This window comes from Trichomycterus rosablanca, chromosome 13 (genome assembly GCF_030014385.1).
Source record: "Trichomycterus rosablanca isolate fTriRos1 chromosome 13, fTriRos1.hap1, whole genome shotgun sequence".
NCBI classification, from domain to species: domain Eukaryota; kingdom Metazoa; phylum Chordata; class Actinopteri; order Siluriformes; family Trichomycteridae; genus Trichomycterus; species Trichomycterus rosablanca.
The window spans coordinates 37348894-37364267 of record NC_086000.1 but is presented as its reverse complement, the minus strand read 5'-3'; the positions used below and the strand labels follow the sequence as shown (position 1 = coordinate 37364267).

At 43.6% G+C, this 15374-nt stretch overlaps 1 protein-coding gene across 2 annotated transcripts in view; it reads right to left on the bottom strand.

Annotated features, from left to right (window-relative positions):
- Positions 1-14546, bottom strand: part of iars2 (isoleucyl-tRNA synthetase 2, mitochondrial) — a 29093-nt gene extending 14547 nt beyond the window's left edge. For both annotated transcript variants that reach the window (XM_063008012.1, XM_063008013.1), the window contains exons 1-13: positions 14193-14546; positions 12664-12786; positions 11600-11753; positions 11149-11297; positions 11003-11052; positions 9768-9877; positions 9352-9442; positions 9121-9236; positions 2461-2630; positions 2279-2369; positions 1113-1264; positions 839-999; positions 637-739 (exon numbers count right to left, since the gene is read on the bottom strand). In XM_063008012.1, the coding sequence (XP_062864082.1) occupies positions 637-739; positions 839-999; positions 1113-1264; positions 2279-2369; positions 2461-2630; positions 9121-9236; positions 9352-9442; positions 9768-9877; positions 11003-11052; positions 11149-11297; positions 11600-11753; positions 12664-12786; positions 14193-14414 (1692 nt within the window). In that variant the 5' untranslated portion in view covers positions 14415-14546. The remainder of the gene's footprint in view (positions 1-636; positions 740-838; positions 1000-1112; positions 1265-2278; positions 2370-2460; positions 2631-9120; positions 9237-9351; positions 9443-9767; positions 9878-11002; positions 11053-11148; positions 11298-11599; positions 11754-12663; positions 12787-14192) is intronic.
- Between the last annotated feature and the right edge of the window lie 828 nt (positions 14547-15374).

Below are 15374 nucleotides of genomic sequence, written 5' to 3'. Positions count from 1 at the left end.
CATGGTGGTGGTGTGAGTACATCAGACACAGCAGCGCTGCTGGAGTTTTTAAACACCGTGTCCACTCACTGTCCACTCTATTAGACACGCCTACCTAGTCGGTCCACCTTGTAGATGTAAAGTCAGAGACGATCGCTCATCTATTGCTGCTGTTTGAGTCGGTCATCTTCTAGAACTTCATCGGTGGTCACAGGACGCTGCCCACGGGGCGCTGTCGGCTGGATGTTTTTGGTTGGTGGACCATTCTAAGTCCAGCAGTGACAGTGAGGTGTTTAAAAACTCCAGCAGCGCTGCTGTGTCTGATCAACACACACTAACACACCACCACCATGTCAGTGTCACTGCAGTGCTGAGAATCATCCACCACCTAAATAATACCTGCTCTGTGGTGGTCCTGTGGGGGTCCTGTTAGTTACGACCCTCCTCGGTCAGTAGAGGTGAAATACGATCTGGGAATTGGAACACTAGGTGTGTCTCGGTGGGGTTGTGCAGGTACAGACTGGGCATTAAAGCCTGGCAGGACTAAAACCCTCTTATTAAACCCCACACTAATCAATCAAACGTGTGTAAACGTATAATAACAGTATAATATTCCCAACGCCACCACAGACGGGCGCGGCTCCATAAACCCCTTACCTTCTTGAGCACATCAGGAGGAAGTAGCGTTTCCAGAGGCTCCGCCCACCAGCTGTCACTTCCTTTCTCTGCAAACACCTTCGCTACGTGAGCCACTGTGTGTCTGTCGAACACACAAGCAACAGAGCGAATGGTGTGTGTGTGTGTGTGTGTGTGTGTGTGTGTGTTAATCATAAACAGACCCCCGTGTGTCTGATCTCACTTGTTGATGAGCGGCTCTCCTGTCTCTTTATGATAGAACACTGGGATTGGGACGCCCCAGCTCCTCTGGCGGGAGATGCACCAGTACGTCCGTCTGTCCAGCATCGCCAGGAGACTCGCCCTGGCCGACTCGGGCATCACACGCACCTTCTGCAGCGCTTCCTAAACACACACACACACACACACAGAGAGAGAGAGAGTGTGTGTGTGTGTGTGTGTGTGTATCAGACAGCGTGGGTGTAGGACGTACGGATGATGGGTGTAGGGCGGCGGACCTTGGCCTGGTCTTTAAGGCTGGCTGTGTTTATAAACCACTGCTTGCTGGCTCGGATCACCACCGGCTTCTTGGTGCGCCAGTCGTACGGGTAACTGTGCACACACGGCTCCTCCTTCACCAGCGCACCAGCACCCCGCAGCATAGAGATCACTGAAACACACGCACACACACACGCACACACACACACACACACACACACACAGATGTGAGCTTTGAGCTATAAGATGCTTTTCCGACCTCTTTAACCTCTCTTAACAAAATGTTTCTGCCCCCAGAACTGCCGCTCACTAGATGTTTAGTTTTTGGTTGTCTATTACCAATAGACAGACAGACAGACAAATATTTAGATATTATAGATAGACAGACAGAAAGATAGACAGACAGAGACAGACAGATAGACAGACAGACATATATTATAGACAGATTGATAGACAGACAGAGAGACAGACAGACAGCTAGATAGACAGATAGACATAGACAGACAGACAGACGAATAGATAGACAGACACAGACAGATGGATATTATAGACAGAGACAGACAAATAGACAGACAGACAGATAGACAGACAGATAGATAGACAGATATAGACATACAGATAGGTAGGTAGACAGAGACAGACATAGACGGCTAGACAGACGGATATTATAGATAAATTGATAGATAGATAGACAGACAGATAGACAGATATAGACATACAGATAGGTAGGTAGACAAAGACAGACAGATAGACAGCTAGACAGATGGATATTGTAGATAGATAGATAAACAGACAGACAGACATTATAGACAGATTGATAGATAGACAGACAGACAGATATACAGACAGACAGATATTATAGACAGATAGATATTAAAGTTAGACAGACAGAGAGACAGACAGATATATACAGACATGTAGGTGGTAGACAGAGACAGACAAATAGATAGACAGATAGCTAGACAGACAGCCACAGATAGATATATGGATAGATAGATAGACAGACAGATAGATAGACAGACAGACAATATTTAGGAGGGAGAGGAGCTACAGGGGTGAAGTTTTTTCTGTGTATTGAGCGTTAAGGGTAGATATGTCTATATATTCTATATATTTTATATATTTCACTTCTATATCATCTGCATTTGGGTTTAAAATGTTTAAAGTTCCAAACTTGACCTCTGACCTGCAGCAGTGCCCTCCTCCAGCACGCCCAGTCCCTGAAGATCAGCACCAGCCAGCTCAGTATATCTACCGTCTTCATCCACCATGCACTCCTACACACACACACACACCTTCAGTTCATCCCTGCATGTAAACCCATAACTCAGATATCTGATGGGCGAGAGCTGGACAGAGTGGACGCACCACAGGCAGGTTAAACAGACTGGCCACGCTGTAGTCCTCCATGCCGTGAGCAGGAGCCGTGTGGACCAATCCCGTTCCTTTAGCCATGGTCACGTGATTGGCCGGCAGCAGCGGCACCTCCTTTCCAGAGACGGTGGGGTGTCGGCAGACTCCGCCCTCCAGGTCTGATCCTGGTGATGAAAGGAGGAGACGGAGACGATACGGTCAGAATATCACATCACGATACTCACGATATTTATACAACGTGTGATGTGCATGTAGAGAGACAGACAGACAGATATTATAGAAAGACAGACAGATAGATATTATAGATAGATAGATAGATAGATAGATAGATAGATAGATAGATAGATAGATAGATAGATAGATAGATAGATAGATAGATAGATAGACAAAGGATAGATAAACAGATAGATAGACACAGATGGACAGATAGAAGGACAGAGAGATATTATAGAAAGACAGACAGATAGATAGATAGACAGACAGACACACAAACATACAGACAGACAAACAGATAGATAGACAGACAGACAGATAGACACGGACAGTCAGTTAGATAGACAGACAGATAGACGATAGATAAACAGGCAGATGGATAGATGGATGGATGACTAGATAGATAGACAGACAGTCAGATAGACAGACAGACATATAGATAGACAGACAGATAGATAGACTGACAGATGATGGATAAACAGGCAGATAGATAGGTAGATAGATAGGTAGAGAGCACTGATGGTAATCAGTGTCAATCCTCTTCGTCACTTCCGGTTCGAAGAGTCACTAGGCTCACGTCACTTCCGGTGGTACGCACGCTGAGACGCTAGCCTAGTAGTTTGTTTGTAGCCTTTAGCTAAATAACTTTTTATATACGTATGTTTTAAACATATAATTTATACGTTAATCTTCCGTGTGTTGTTGATTTAGTTTTATTTTGTTTATCGTAAAAAAGCGCTTGTGTTTACTAACGTAAATTCGTGCTGTGTTGGAAACTAGGAAACTTCTGCTACCGGCATCCGAACGAAGCCCGGTTTTGTTTGTTTTTGTACTTCAGCGCATAAACATCATAATTATCCAGAATTAAAACCGTTTTCGGTCCGCACGAAGCGCGTTTGTGTTTGGTTGTGTTCTGTATTTCAGCTCTTAAAACACCTTTGTTTTGTGAGGAGTTATAACCGTTTCTGTTCGTAGGAAGCGCGTTTATTTGTTTTGTACACCAGCGCATAACACCGTTTTCCTTTAGAATTACAGCCGCTTTTGTCCGAACGAAGCACGTTTGTGTTGGTTCGGTTGGTGGTTTTTGTATTCCAGCTCATCATCGCCTGTTTCATCCGGAATTAAAGCCGTTCTTCTGTGACTACCAGCAGAAGCGCCGGTGAATCCAACATAAACATCATCTCCAACTCATCTTGTAAAGCTAAGTATATTTCTTTGTTGTTATGGCCCCAGCAGGAGCGCTGTATCCATGTTCCGAGTGTAATATGTTCAGTTATTCCTTCTCCGTGTTTAGTGATAACTTTACATGTGATAAGTGTAGATTAGTGGTTAGTCTAACGGAGAAGATCTCAGTGTTAGAAGGGCGCATTCGGGCGTTAGAACAGACTACTACTAGTGAGTGCTTAGATTCAGCTGTAGCAGTCCCGAATGCCAGCAGTTCAGGTACAGAACCCCAGACTCCGGCATTAGAGCCCTCACAGCGGGGCGACTGGGTGACGTCTCGGCGACATAGTCGTAGGGAAAAGCACCGACCATCTCAGTTGCACGTGTCCAACAGGTTTTCCCCACTCAGTGAGCCACCCGCTGAGAAGCCTGTTAATGTAAGTGCTCTGGTTATAGGAGATTCTCAGCTCCGACACGTGCGTATTGCAACCCCCATAGAGACACCAGCAACCATAGTCACTTGTATTCCGGGGGCAAGGGCGCCTGACATCAGAGCAAACCTGAAAGTGCTGGCTAATGCTAATCGTAGATTTTCGAAGATTGTTATCCACGTCGGCACTAATGATGTTCGTTTACGGCAGTCTGAGGTTACTAAGAGTAATGTTAAAGAGGTGTGTGAGTTAGCTAGGTCGATGTCTGAGGCAGTAGTGTGCTCTGGCCCCTTACCGATTCGACCCAGTGGCGAAACCTACAGCAGGTTGTTGTCGCTGAACCGCTGGATGTCTAAATGGTGCTCAGAAAACTGCATCGATTTTGTAGATAACTGGTCCACCTTTGAGGGAAGGCCTGGTCTTTTGAAGCGGGATGGTGTCCACCCCACGTGGGAGGGTGCTGCTCGCATTTCTTGCAGCATAGGTGACAGGCTTTACCACCGCGTTAGTGTAGCGGCAGATAGTGTTAAATGACTATCCAGAGCCAAGACCAGGCAGCAGACTAACAGGCCTAACCGACTGTCTGCGAGTCGCCATCGGACGTCACCCGGAATCCTTAGGTCACAAACCATTGAGACTGTGTCTGTTTACCGTGGCAGGTGTAAGCCAAAACAAAATCAAAAAGTATGTCATAATAACTTAATTAAAATTAATCTAAATGAGCATCATGAAAACCCTAGTAAAGTTAAACTAAAGTTAGGACTTCTAAACATCAGGTCACTTGCATGCAAAACAGTAATTGTAAATGAAATAATTACAGATAATTGTCTTAGTGCCCTGTGTTTAACCGAGACCTGGGCTAGACCTGATGAGTATCTAAGTTTAAATGAAGCATCTCCTCCGGGTTACAGTTATGAACATAAGCCACGTCTTAGCGGTCGTGGTGGAGGAATAGCCGCAATTTATGATAAAGACATAGGTCTTACTGTAAAATCATCTCCCATAACAAACTCGTTTGAAGTTCTTATCTCTGACATAACCAATAAATGTTCATCTGATAAAAATAGTATGTTTAAACTGGTTACTGTTTATCGACCCCCTGGTCCTTACTCAGAATTTCTTAACGAATTTGCCGATTTTCTTTCTAAATTAGTCTTATCAACTAAGAAAGCTTTAATTGTTGGTGACTTTAATATTCATTATGAGGATAAGTGTAATCCACTCAAAATTGCGTTTGATTCTATTTTAGAATCCTTAGGCATCACCCAAAATGTAACAGGACCCACTCACCGCTGTAAACATACCTTAGATTTAATACTTACTTATGGTATAAACATAGACAACCTGGAAATTATACCACAGAATGACTTAATCTCTGATCACTCCCTACTAATATATGAAGTGTCCCTGTCCAATAATATACAGCAACCAAATCGTTTTAAATGTAAGCGCACTATTACATCTGCAACTGCAGCAGCGTTCATAAACTGCCTACCAGAATTACCAAATATATCAGCATCAGAACCTAAAGAACTAGATCAGGCAACTCAAAACCTAGAGACCGTACTGCGCACAACCTTAGATAACGTAGCCCCACTCAAAACTAAACTGATTAGGGAGAAAAAACTTGCTCCTTGGTACAATGACCACACATGCGCACTTAAACAAGCAGCACGGAAATTAGAACGTAAGTGGCGTCACACTACACTGGAGGTGTATAAGATTGCTTGGAAAGATGCTCTAACTGAGTATAAACATGCACTTATAAAAGCTAAATCTTTATATTATTCATCCCTAATAGAGAAAAATAAAAACAATCCTAGATTCCTTTTTGAGACAGTGTCCAAATTAACTAAAAACGTCAATGAAACTGAATCTAATATACCGCCTGACTGTACCAGTGATGATTTTTTAAAATTCTTTAATGACAAGATAGAAAAAATACGACTTCAGAGTCAGAGTGTGTCACTTGCCAATGTTAAGTATGGACTCACTCCGAGCAGCATTGGTGATAATAGTAACGAGTTAATCCAACTAAATTCCTTTAATCCAATCTCCCAAAATGAACTAACTGTGTTGATTAAATCATCGAAGTCATCATCGTGTATACTCGATCCTGTTCCAACTCGTTTACTTAAAGATTTACTCCCAGCTATTGTAGAGCCCCTGCTTACATTAATCAATGCATCCCTTAGCCTTGGGTACGTACCTAAATTGTTTAAAAGTGCTGTTATTAAACCCCTGATTAAAAAACCTAATCTTGATCCACATGTTTTATCTAATTATAGGCCAATTTCAAACCTTCCTTTTGTCTCAAAGATATTAGAAAAAGTCGTTTCCAAACAGCTATGTTCTTATTTGAATGAAAATTGTATTCATGAAAAATTTCAATCAGGATTTAGACCCAACCATAGTACCGAAACCGCATTAATTAGAGTAGTTAACGAGTTGTTAATGTCTTCTGATAATGGATGTGTCTCTTTTCTTGTTCTATTAGATCTTAGTGCAGCGTTTGATACGGTCGATCATAACATTTTACTGGAGAGGCTAGAAAATACAGTAGGTGTTAAAGGACTCGCACTCTCTTGGTTTCAATCATATTTGACTGACCGCTCTCAATTCGTTTATGTAAATAATAAATGCTCAGAAACTACAAAAGTAAAGTGTGGTGTTCCACAGGGGTCGGTACTTGGACCGCTATTATTTACACTCTATATGCTTCCACTAGGTGAAATTATTCATAAACATGGCATAAACTTTCACTGCTATGCAGATGACACACAGCTGTATATATCAGCCAAACCAAATGATACTGACACAATCAGTAAGATAGAAGATTGTGTAAACGACATAAAAAACTGGATGTCGTGTAATTTTCTTTTACTTAATTCAGATAAAACTGAGGTTTTACTTGTTGGCTCTAAAGCTGCAAGAGACAAGTTGTCTAACCTGGTGCTAAACTTAAACACGTTCTCTGTTACTCCCAGCCCAGATGTAAAAAACTTAGGTGTCACAATAGATTCAGATCTCTCCTTTGATACACACATTAATAATATTACTAGAGTTGCTTTCTATCATTTGCGTAATATCTCTAAAATAAGAAATATACTATCTGTTAATGACGCCGAAAAACTGATCCATGCGTTTATAACTTCTCGGTTAGATTATTGTAATGCTCTTCTAACTGGATGCTCTGGTAGATCCTTAAACAAACTCCAGTTAGTTCAAAATGCAGCAGCTCGAGTGCTAACTAGAACTAAAAAATTTGATCATATCACTCCTGTTCTATCATCTCTACACTGGCTGCCAGTTAAATTTCGCATTGATTACAAAATACTTTTACTAACCTATAAAGCGCTACATGGTCTGGCTCCACAGTATCTGAGTGAACTTATTAATTACTACAATCCAGCACGTCCACTTCGTTCACAAGATGCAGGGTTACTTATAGTTCCTAAAATTAAAAAGACCAAAGCTGGTGGAAGAGCATTTTCTTACAAAGCTCCACAACTCTGGAATAATCTTCCTGCCTCTGTTCGGGATTCGGACACAGTCTCAATGTTTAAGTCTAAACTGAAAACATATTTATTTTCTCAGGCTTTTGATTAGTATAGACAAAGGCGCAGAGCTTGGGGGTTCTTGGTCATAGAAACTTGTGGTGATCAGGGATGTTGGGTCGCTGTCGTTCTGCCTCTCTTGTCCAATCACTCTGGTTTGGGTAGGAGAGGTGGGCGCTGATGTCCTGTGAAAGCCTTCATGACCTTGTTACCTGCTCGCTCTCCCTTTTAGTTATGCTGTAATAATTAGGGCTGCCGGAGTCTAAAACTCTCTGTAAAACTGTTTGTCAACTAGCATTGTACATTATTAACTACATTCTCTGTTGTTTTACCCCGAGGGCATTCTGATGGAAACCTGTTTACCCGCCGAGGTTAAGGATTAAAGTCGAGACTGCCGGGACAACGATGCTGCTCCTGTCAGATGTGACGGGTCTGGAGTAATTGCAACGACAAGAAATCACTACAGACTTTATTGAAGACTAGAGTGGATAACAACTCTATTATTATTTAATTGTTTATTTATCTATTTATTACCACTGGATGACTTTTAGATCATTCAATTCTGTGTTTGTATGATTTGTGTAAATCGTGTATTTATTTAAAGTATCCTCCAGACCACCCAAGAAGGATGGGCCCTGTTGAGTCTGGTTCCTCTCAAGGTTTCTTCCTGTAATTTTCAGGGAGTTTTTCCTTGCCACAGTCGCCCTCGGCTTGCTCAACAGGGGTTTTTGTATCTGTTGGTCCTGGATTTTGTAAAGTTGCTTTGAGACAATGTATATTGTAAAAAGCGCTATATAAATAAAGTTGACTTGACTTGACTTGACTTGACTAGACAGACATATATTATAGACAGAAATATATAGACAGACAGACAGAGAGATATTATAGAAAGATATACAGATAGATAGACAGACAGATATTATAGAGACATACAGTATATTATAGACAGAAATATAGAGACAGACGACAGACAGACAGACAGACAGATATTATAGACAGATATACAGATAGACAGACAGAGAGATATTATAGAAAGATATACAGATAGATAGACAGACAGACAGATATTATAGAGAGACATATATTATAGACAGAAATATAGATAGATAGACAGACGACAGACAGACAGATATTATAGACAGATATACAGATAGACAGACAGACAGATATTATAGACAGATATACAGATAGACAGATAGACAGACAGATATTATAGACAGACAGTAATATAGACAGTACTATAAGTCACTCTGGATAACAGTATCTGTTAAATGCTGATGTAAACGTACCTGTGAATGTAGCCAGGACGTGCAATTCAGTCCCCAGCGCCGCACTGAGATTAGCAATGCGCTCAGAGGCCACCAGGAGGCGCTCTTCATTATCGGCTCTCTTCACTACAGAATACCTGTGGAGCACACACACACACACACACACACACACACACACACACACACACACAGTCAGAACAAGCTCACACACCAGTGTGCAGCCACATGTTGACGAGTGTGTGCTTAACTCACTGCGCTTTGGGCATGAAACACACAGCCTGATTGGCTGGGATGGTCCACGGCTGGGTCGTCCATACCAGCACACACACTCTCCCCAGGGACTCTGAGACACACACACACACACACACACACACACACACAGTGTGTATCATGTAGATCAGGGTTCTACAAACTTTATACTCAGAGACCCACATGTTGTCCATGATGTTCAAAACATGTGTACTTCACTATTGAAAATGGTGACCATCTGATCCCACTGTGGCTTACAAGATGTAACGTAAAGCCTCCACAAGGGGGGCGCTCGTGTACAAGATAATTTAGTTTTATGTACCTTTTAAAATGAGTTTTTTTCTTATTACGGTGTAGAAGCTCACGTTTCATAAACCTGGTGTCGGTGTGTGACTTAAAAACAGAGGGCGGCGACGTACCTAAAGTGGGCGTTAGCTTAGCCGGCAGCGTGTCCAGAGGGAACGTAGCGTACACGGCCGTGCTCACGTGCTCCGCGTTGTACTCCAGCTCTGCTTCACCCAACGCCGTCCTACACACACACACACACACACACACACACACACATTAATGTAATGGTCAATTATACACAGAAACCTCAATTTAATGCGTAACAAGTCCTGTAGTTCAGTACTCGTCCACTAGGCGGCGCACAGCTCTCTGTTTACATGAGTGAGAGGCTTTATTTTGTCGGGAGGCTCGCTTTGTTCTCGCCTTTTTCTCTGTGTTTCATGCTTCATTTTTGCAAGTTCTAGAGCTCAGTTATGGCACTATGTGAGGAAACATACACTGATCAGCCATAACATTAAAACCACCTCCTTGTTTCTACTCTCACTGTCCATTTTATCAGCTCCACTTACCATATAGAAGCACTTTGTAGTTCTACAATTACTGACTGTAGTCCATCTGTTTCTCTGCATGCTTTGTTACCCCCTTTCATGCTGTTCTTCAATGGTCAGGACCACCACAGAGCAGGTATTATTTAGGTGGTGGATCATTCTCAGCACTGCAGTGACACTGACATGGTGGTGGTGTGTTAGTGTGTGTTGTGCTGGTATGAGTGGATCAGACACAGCAGCGCTGCTGGAGTTTTTAAACGCCGTGTCCACTCTATTAGACACTCCTACCTAGTCGGTCCACCTTGTAGATGTAAAGTCAGAGACGATCGCTCATCTATCGCTGCTGTTTGAGTCGCTCATCTTCTAGACCTTCATCAGTGGGCACAGGACGCTGCCCACGGGGCGCGATGTTTTTGGTTGGTGGACTATTCTCAGTCCAGCAGTGACAGTGAGGGGTTTAAAAACTCCAGCAGCGCTGCTGTGTCTGATCCACTCATACCAGCACAACACACACTAACACACCACCACCATGTCAGTGTCACTGCAGTGCTGAGAATCATCCACCACCTAAATAATACCTGCTCTGTGGTGGTCCTGTGGTGGTCCTGACCATTAAAGAACAGGGTGAAAGGGGGTAACAAAGCATGTAGAGAAACAGATAAACTACAGTCAGTAATTGTAGAACTACAAAGTGCTTCTTTATGGTAAGTGGAGCTGATAAAATGGACAGTGAGTGGCTGAAACACGTGAATTCAGTTAATTCAATATAAAATGCTTCAATATGATATATTAATTTAAAAGGATCAAAACTCTCGTACCTGGATGACGGGGACCAGAAAACGGGCTTGTAGTCCTGATAAATGAAACCCTGCGGAACGACAGCGCGTGCACACGATTAAACATCCTTCATCAACAGTTTATTAACCCTCCACACACAGAAAGCGATTTGGGAGCGAGTCGGTACCTTGCTGTGCATCTCCTGGAAGACTCGGAGCTGCGCCGCCTCGTACGGGCCGTTAAACGTGTAGTAGCAGTTCTCCCAGTCAGCCATCACCCCCCAGCGCTGAAACGAGGCGCGCTGGCGAGCGACGGCGGCCTCCGCAAACTCCCGCGCTGCACACACACAACACACGAGAAGAGGTTTGTTGTAGCATAGCGGTACTGGACTAGTAATCGAAAGGTCGCTGGTTTAAGCCCCACCACTGCCAGGTTGCCACTGTTGGGCCCTTAAATGTAAATGTAGGTTCAGATCACGGCACAGTGGCTTGGGGGGTAGCACTGTCGCCTCACAGCAAGAAGGTCCTGGGTTCGATACCCAGGTGGGGCGGTCCGGGTCCTTTCTGTGTGGAGAAAGGACCCCCCCCCCCCCCCCCAATTGGTTAAGCGGTTAAGAAAGTGAGATGCTCCTGACGTACCTTTCTCTCTGATCTGGAGAGGACTCATGGATTTGGTGTTCAGCTCCCCGAGGGCTTTGAGCTCGATGGGCAGGCCGTGGCAGTCCCAGCCAGGCACGTAGTGCACCTTCCTACCTCTTAACATCTCAAAACGATTGTGGACGTCCTTCAGGATCTGCACACATCAGCCTTACAGTCACAAAGTGCGAATATGAGACAAATCTGCAATTCAGTCTGAAAGCTCCACGTGTATCTGTGTTTATCTGGATTCTCCTCCCTGTTTCACTTTTAAACTTGTGTTACAGCTCCAGCTTCTGAGAAACGGTGAGAATCAGAATCAGCTTCTCCCAGAGTCTAAATAAAGCTTAACGTGGTTTAATGTAGTAAAAGAAGGAGACAGGAGCACTAAACTTCTCTTCATTATTACTGCTCATAAGTTCCTCCACTAATCACATTCCTCACTCGCTGTTTTACTACAATAAGTCACGTTACGTTTTGTTTGCTTTTACCGCCTCACATCAAAACAAACAGTTCGTCTCACTGGAGGAGCTTTGAAAAGGTCAGCAAACTGGGTTTTGCTGCTTCTAATGTGAATACACCCCAATTGTTACATCATAACATCATCAGTGTTGTATTTATTTATTCATTTATTGTCTGTTTTACCAGCACATTATCTGATTTAGAGTCACAGTGGGTACAATTCACAGCGTGAAAATTAGGAAACACCCCGGACAGGTCGCCCACGAGCCCGACCGTACAGCTACGGATCCCGTATCACCATATTAGTTCAATTTAATTCTGTGTTTGTATAATTTGTGTAAATCTTATTTATTTATTTATTTATTTAAAGTATCCTCCAGGCCACAGGAAGGATGGAAGGATGGAGGTCCCTGCTGAGTCTGGTTCCTCTCAAGGTTTCTTCCTGTAATTTTAAGGAAGTTTTTCTTGCCACTGATGCCCTCGGCTGCTCAACAGGGTTTTTTGGTCTGTTGGTCCTGTATTCTGTAGAGCTGCTTTGAGACGATGTGCATTGTAAAAAGCGCTATATAATTAAATTAAATTTGACTTGACTTGACCACCGTTACCTTGTTGAGGGCGTGACCGACGTGGGCATCTCCGTTGGCGTACGGTGGTCCGTCGTGAAGGCAGAATTCCTTCTTGGCTTTTCTCTCTCTCTGCCAGTTGTAGAGCTGGTCGAAACCACATTCCTGCACAAAATGTTGAGATTTTATCTCCATGCAAAGCTTCTATTTCATAACTGAGAATTTTCTACTCAGTTTAAGAACATAAATAATAAGATAACGGACACCATGACGTACTCAGTGCACTACAGTCGATTACATGCACAACACTGTGTCACGTTAACAGAAAAAAGGCACACAGCTTTAAACAATTAAATGTCATTTAAGAAATAAAATACCAAAATGCAAAAACTGTTTATAACAGTATAAGTGTACGACTAACTTTTATCTCATGCAGGATGTCATCTCGTTTACTAGTTTGGTGACTCAGCCGTTATTAATTTATTTATTAGAAATAAAAATCACCTAGGCAGTGTGGTTGTAGTTTCATATCTCCTCCACTTCTTTATTATAGTCTGATTAAATCACTCAGTTGTTATACACTGATCAGCCATACCATTAAAACCACCTACAATTACTGACTGTAGTCCATCTGTTTCTCTACATGCTGTAGGTATTATTTAGGTGGTGGATGATTCTCAGCACTGCAGTGACACTGACATGGTGGTGGTGTGTTAGTGTGTGTTGTGCTGGTATGAGTGGAGTTTTTAAACACCTCACTGTCACTGCTGGACTGAGAATCGTCCACCAACCAATAACATCCAGCCGACAGCGCCCCGTGGGCAGCGTCCTGTGCCCACTGATGAAGGTCTAGAAGATGAGCGACTCAAACAGCAGCGATAGATGAGCGATCGTCTCTGACTTTACATCTACAAGGTGGACCGACTAGGTAGGAGTGTCTAATAGAGTGGACGGTGAGTGGACACGGTGTTTAAAAACTCCAGCAGCGCTGCTGTGTCTGATCCACTCATACCAGCACAACACACACTAACACACCACCACCATGTCAGTGTCACTGCAGTGCTGAGAATCATCCACCACCTAAATAATACCTGCTCTGTGGTGGTCCTGTGGGGGTCCTGACCATTGAAGAACAGGGTGAAAGGGGGCTAACAGTGCATGCAGAGAAACAGATGGACTACAGTAGAGGGTTAAGGGCCTTGCTCAAGCGCCCTGGTAGTGATGGGGTTTAAACCAGAAACCTTATGATTACTAGTCCAGTACCTTAACTGCTAGGAGGATACAACTCCCTTTGGGCTGTCAAGGGGAATGTTGTGGGTTCGAGTCCCAGCTCTGCCATGCAGCCACTGTTGGGCCCTTGAGCAAGGCCCTTAATCCTCTCAGATCTGACCCTAGCTTTAGAATTATATGGTCCTGTACACGTTTATTTGTATGACAAAGAAAGGAAGGAGTTCTGGGCAGCTGTAGCTCAGTGGTTAGGTGCTGGACTAGTAATCAGAAGGTTGTCGGTTCAAATCCCAATCGCTCTGGATGTTTTATGGGTGTCTGAAGAAGCAGAACTGATCTCGTACCTGTTGAACGTTCAGCTCCTTCTGCAGCACTTTATCTCCGCTCAGTTTCATGGGGAAGTCAGTGCGGGGCAGCTGCACAGTGTGCCGGTACTCCGCTGTTTTCTCGCCGGCTGAGGGAGCTGCATCCCCGGCGGAACTAAAGCGCAAAGCGGGCCGGAACGCGAAGCTTCTCCGGACACCCAGTCCCCTCCCCAGCACTGCTGAAACCCGGTACAGTAGCATGTGGATAATCTTCTGATCTGACTCCTTTATTAATGTGTAAATGACTATAAATAAATGCGCATCATTAAATTAATATAAACTGCGTTAATGCAGTGAAAATGAGTCGCGACCTCTTCAGTGTGAAGCGCACACGGAACTGTTGTACAGGCGCACAACTACGGGTGTCCTGTGTTACCAAACGCCTTTCATCACAAACTACAAGCACTAGGTGGCGCTGTTGCTTCTCATTCCAATCACATACAGTAAACGCGCACGTTCATTTATTTATTGTTTCTTTTCTGGTCAGGGTCGAGGTGGGTCTGATTCACTAGGCACGTATACACATTCACACACACCTAGGAGGCAATTTAGTATCTCTAATTATCCTGGCTGCACGTCTTTGTGCTGTGGGAGGAAACCGGAGCACCCGGAGGAAACCCCCATGCAGAAACGGGGAGAACATGCAAACTCCACATAGAAAGGACCCGGACTGCTCCACCTGGGAATCGAACCCAGGACCTTCTTGCTGTGAGGCGACAGTGCTACCCACCGAGCCACAGGAAGAGTTATAAAACAAACTCTGTACTATTGACACTATTTTACCCCAATATGTGCTTTTAACTAAATACTTTTCTGTAAGATGCTTTAAAGAGGACTGATCAAACAATTCAGTTAGTAAAATAAATCATTTATTCTGCAGTAAACAGGACACATCAGCCAGGCAGGACATTCCTCGCTGTGAAATACAGTGGTGGTAGCAGCAGGGACTGTAGATCTGGTGGCGCTGTGGTCTAATGTGAAGCTCACCACTGAGAAGAGCTCGTCATGTCTGAGGGTTAAGGTACTGGCATGTGTGGTGGGGGCTTCACATAAGGCACAGCGTGACCTTCCATATAGGGTACAATGCCAAAAAAAGCTCTATATATATAAAAAAAAAAATCCATCCAACATCTGTTGTGAGATCATAAAGCTGCTACACAC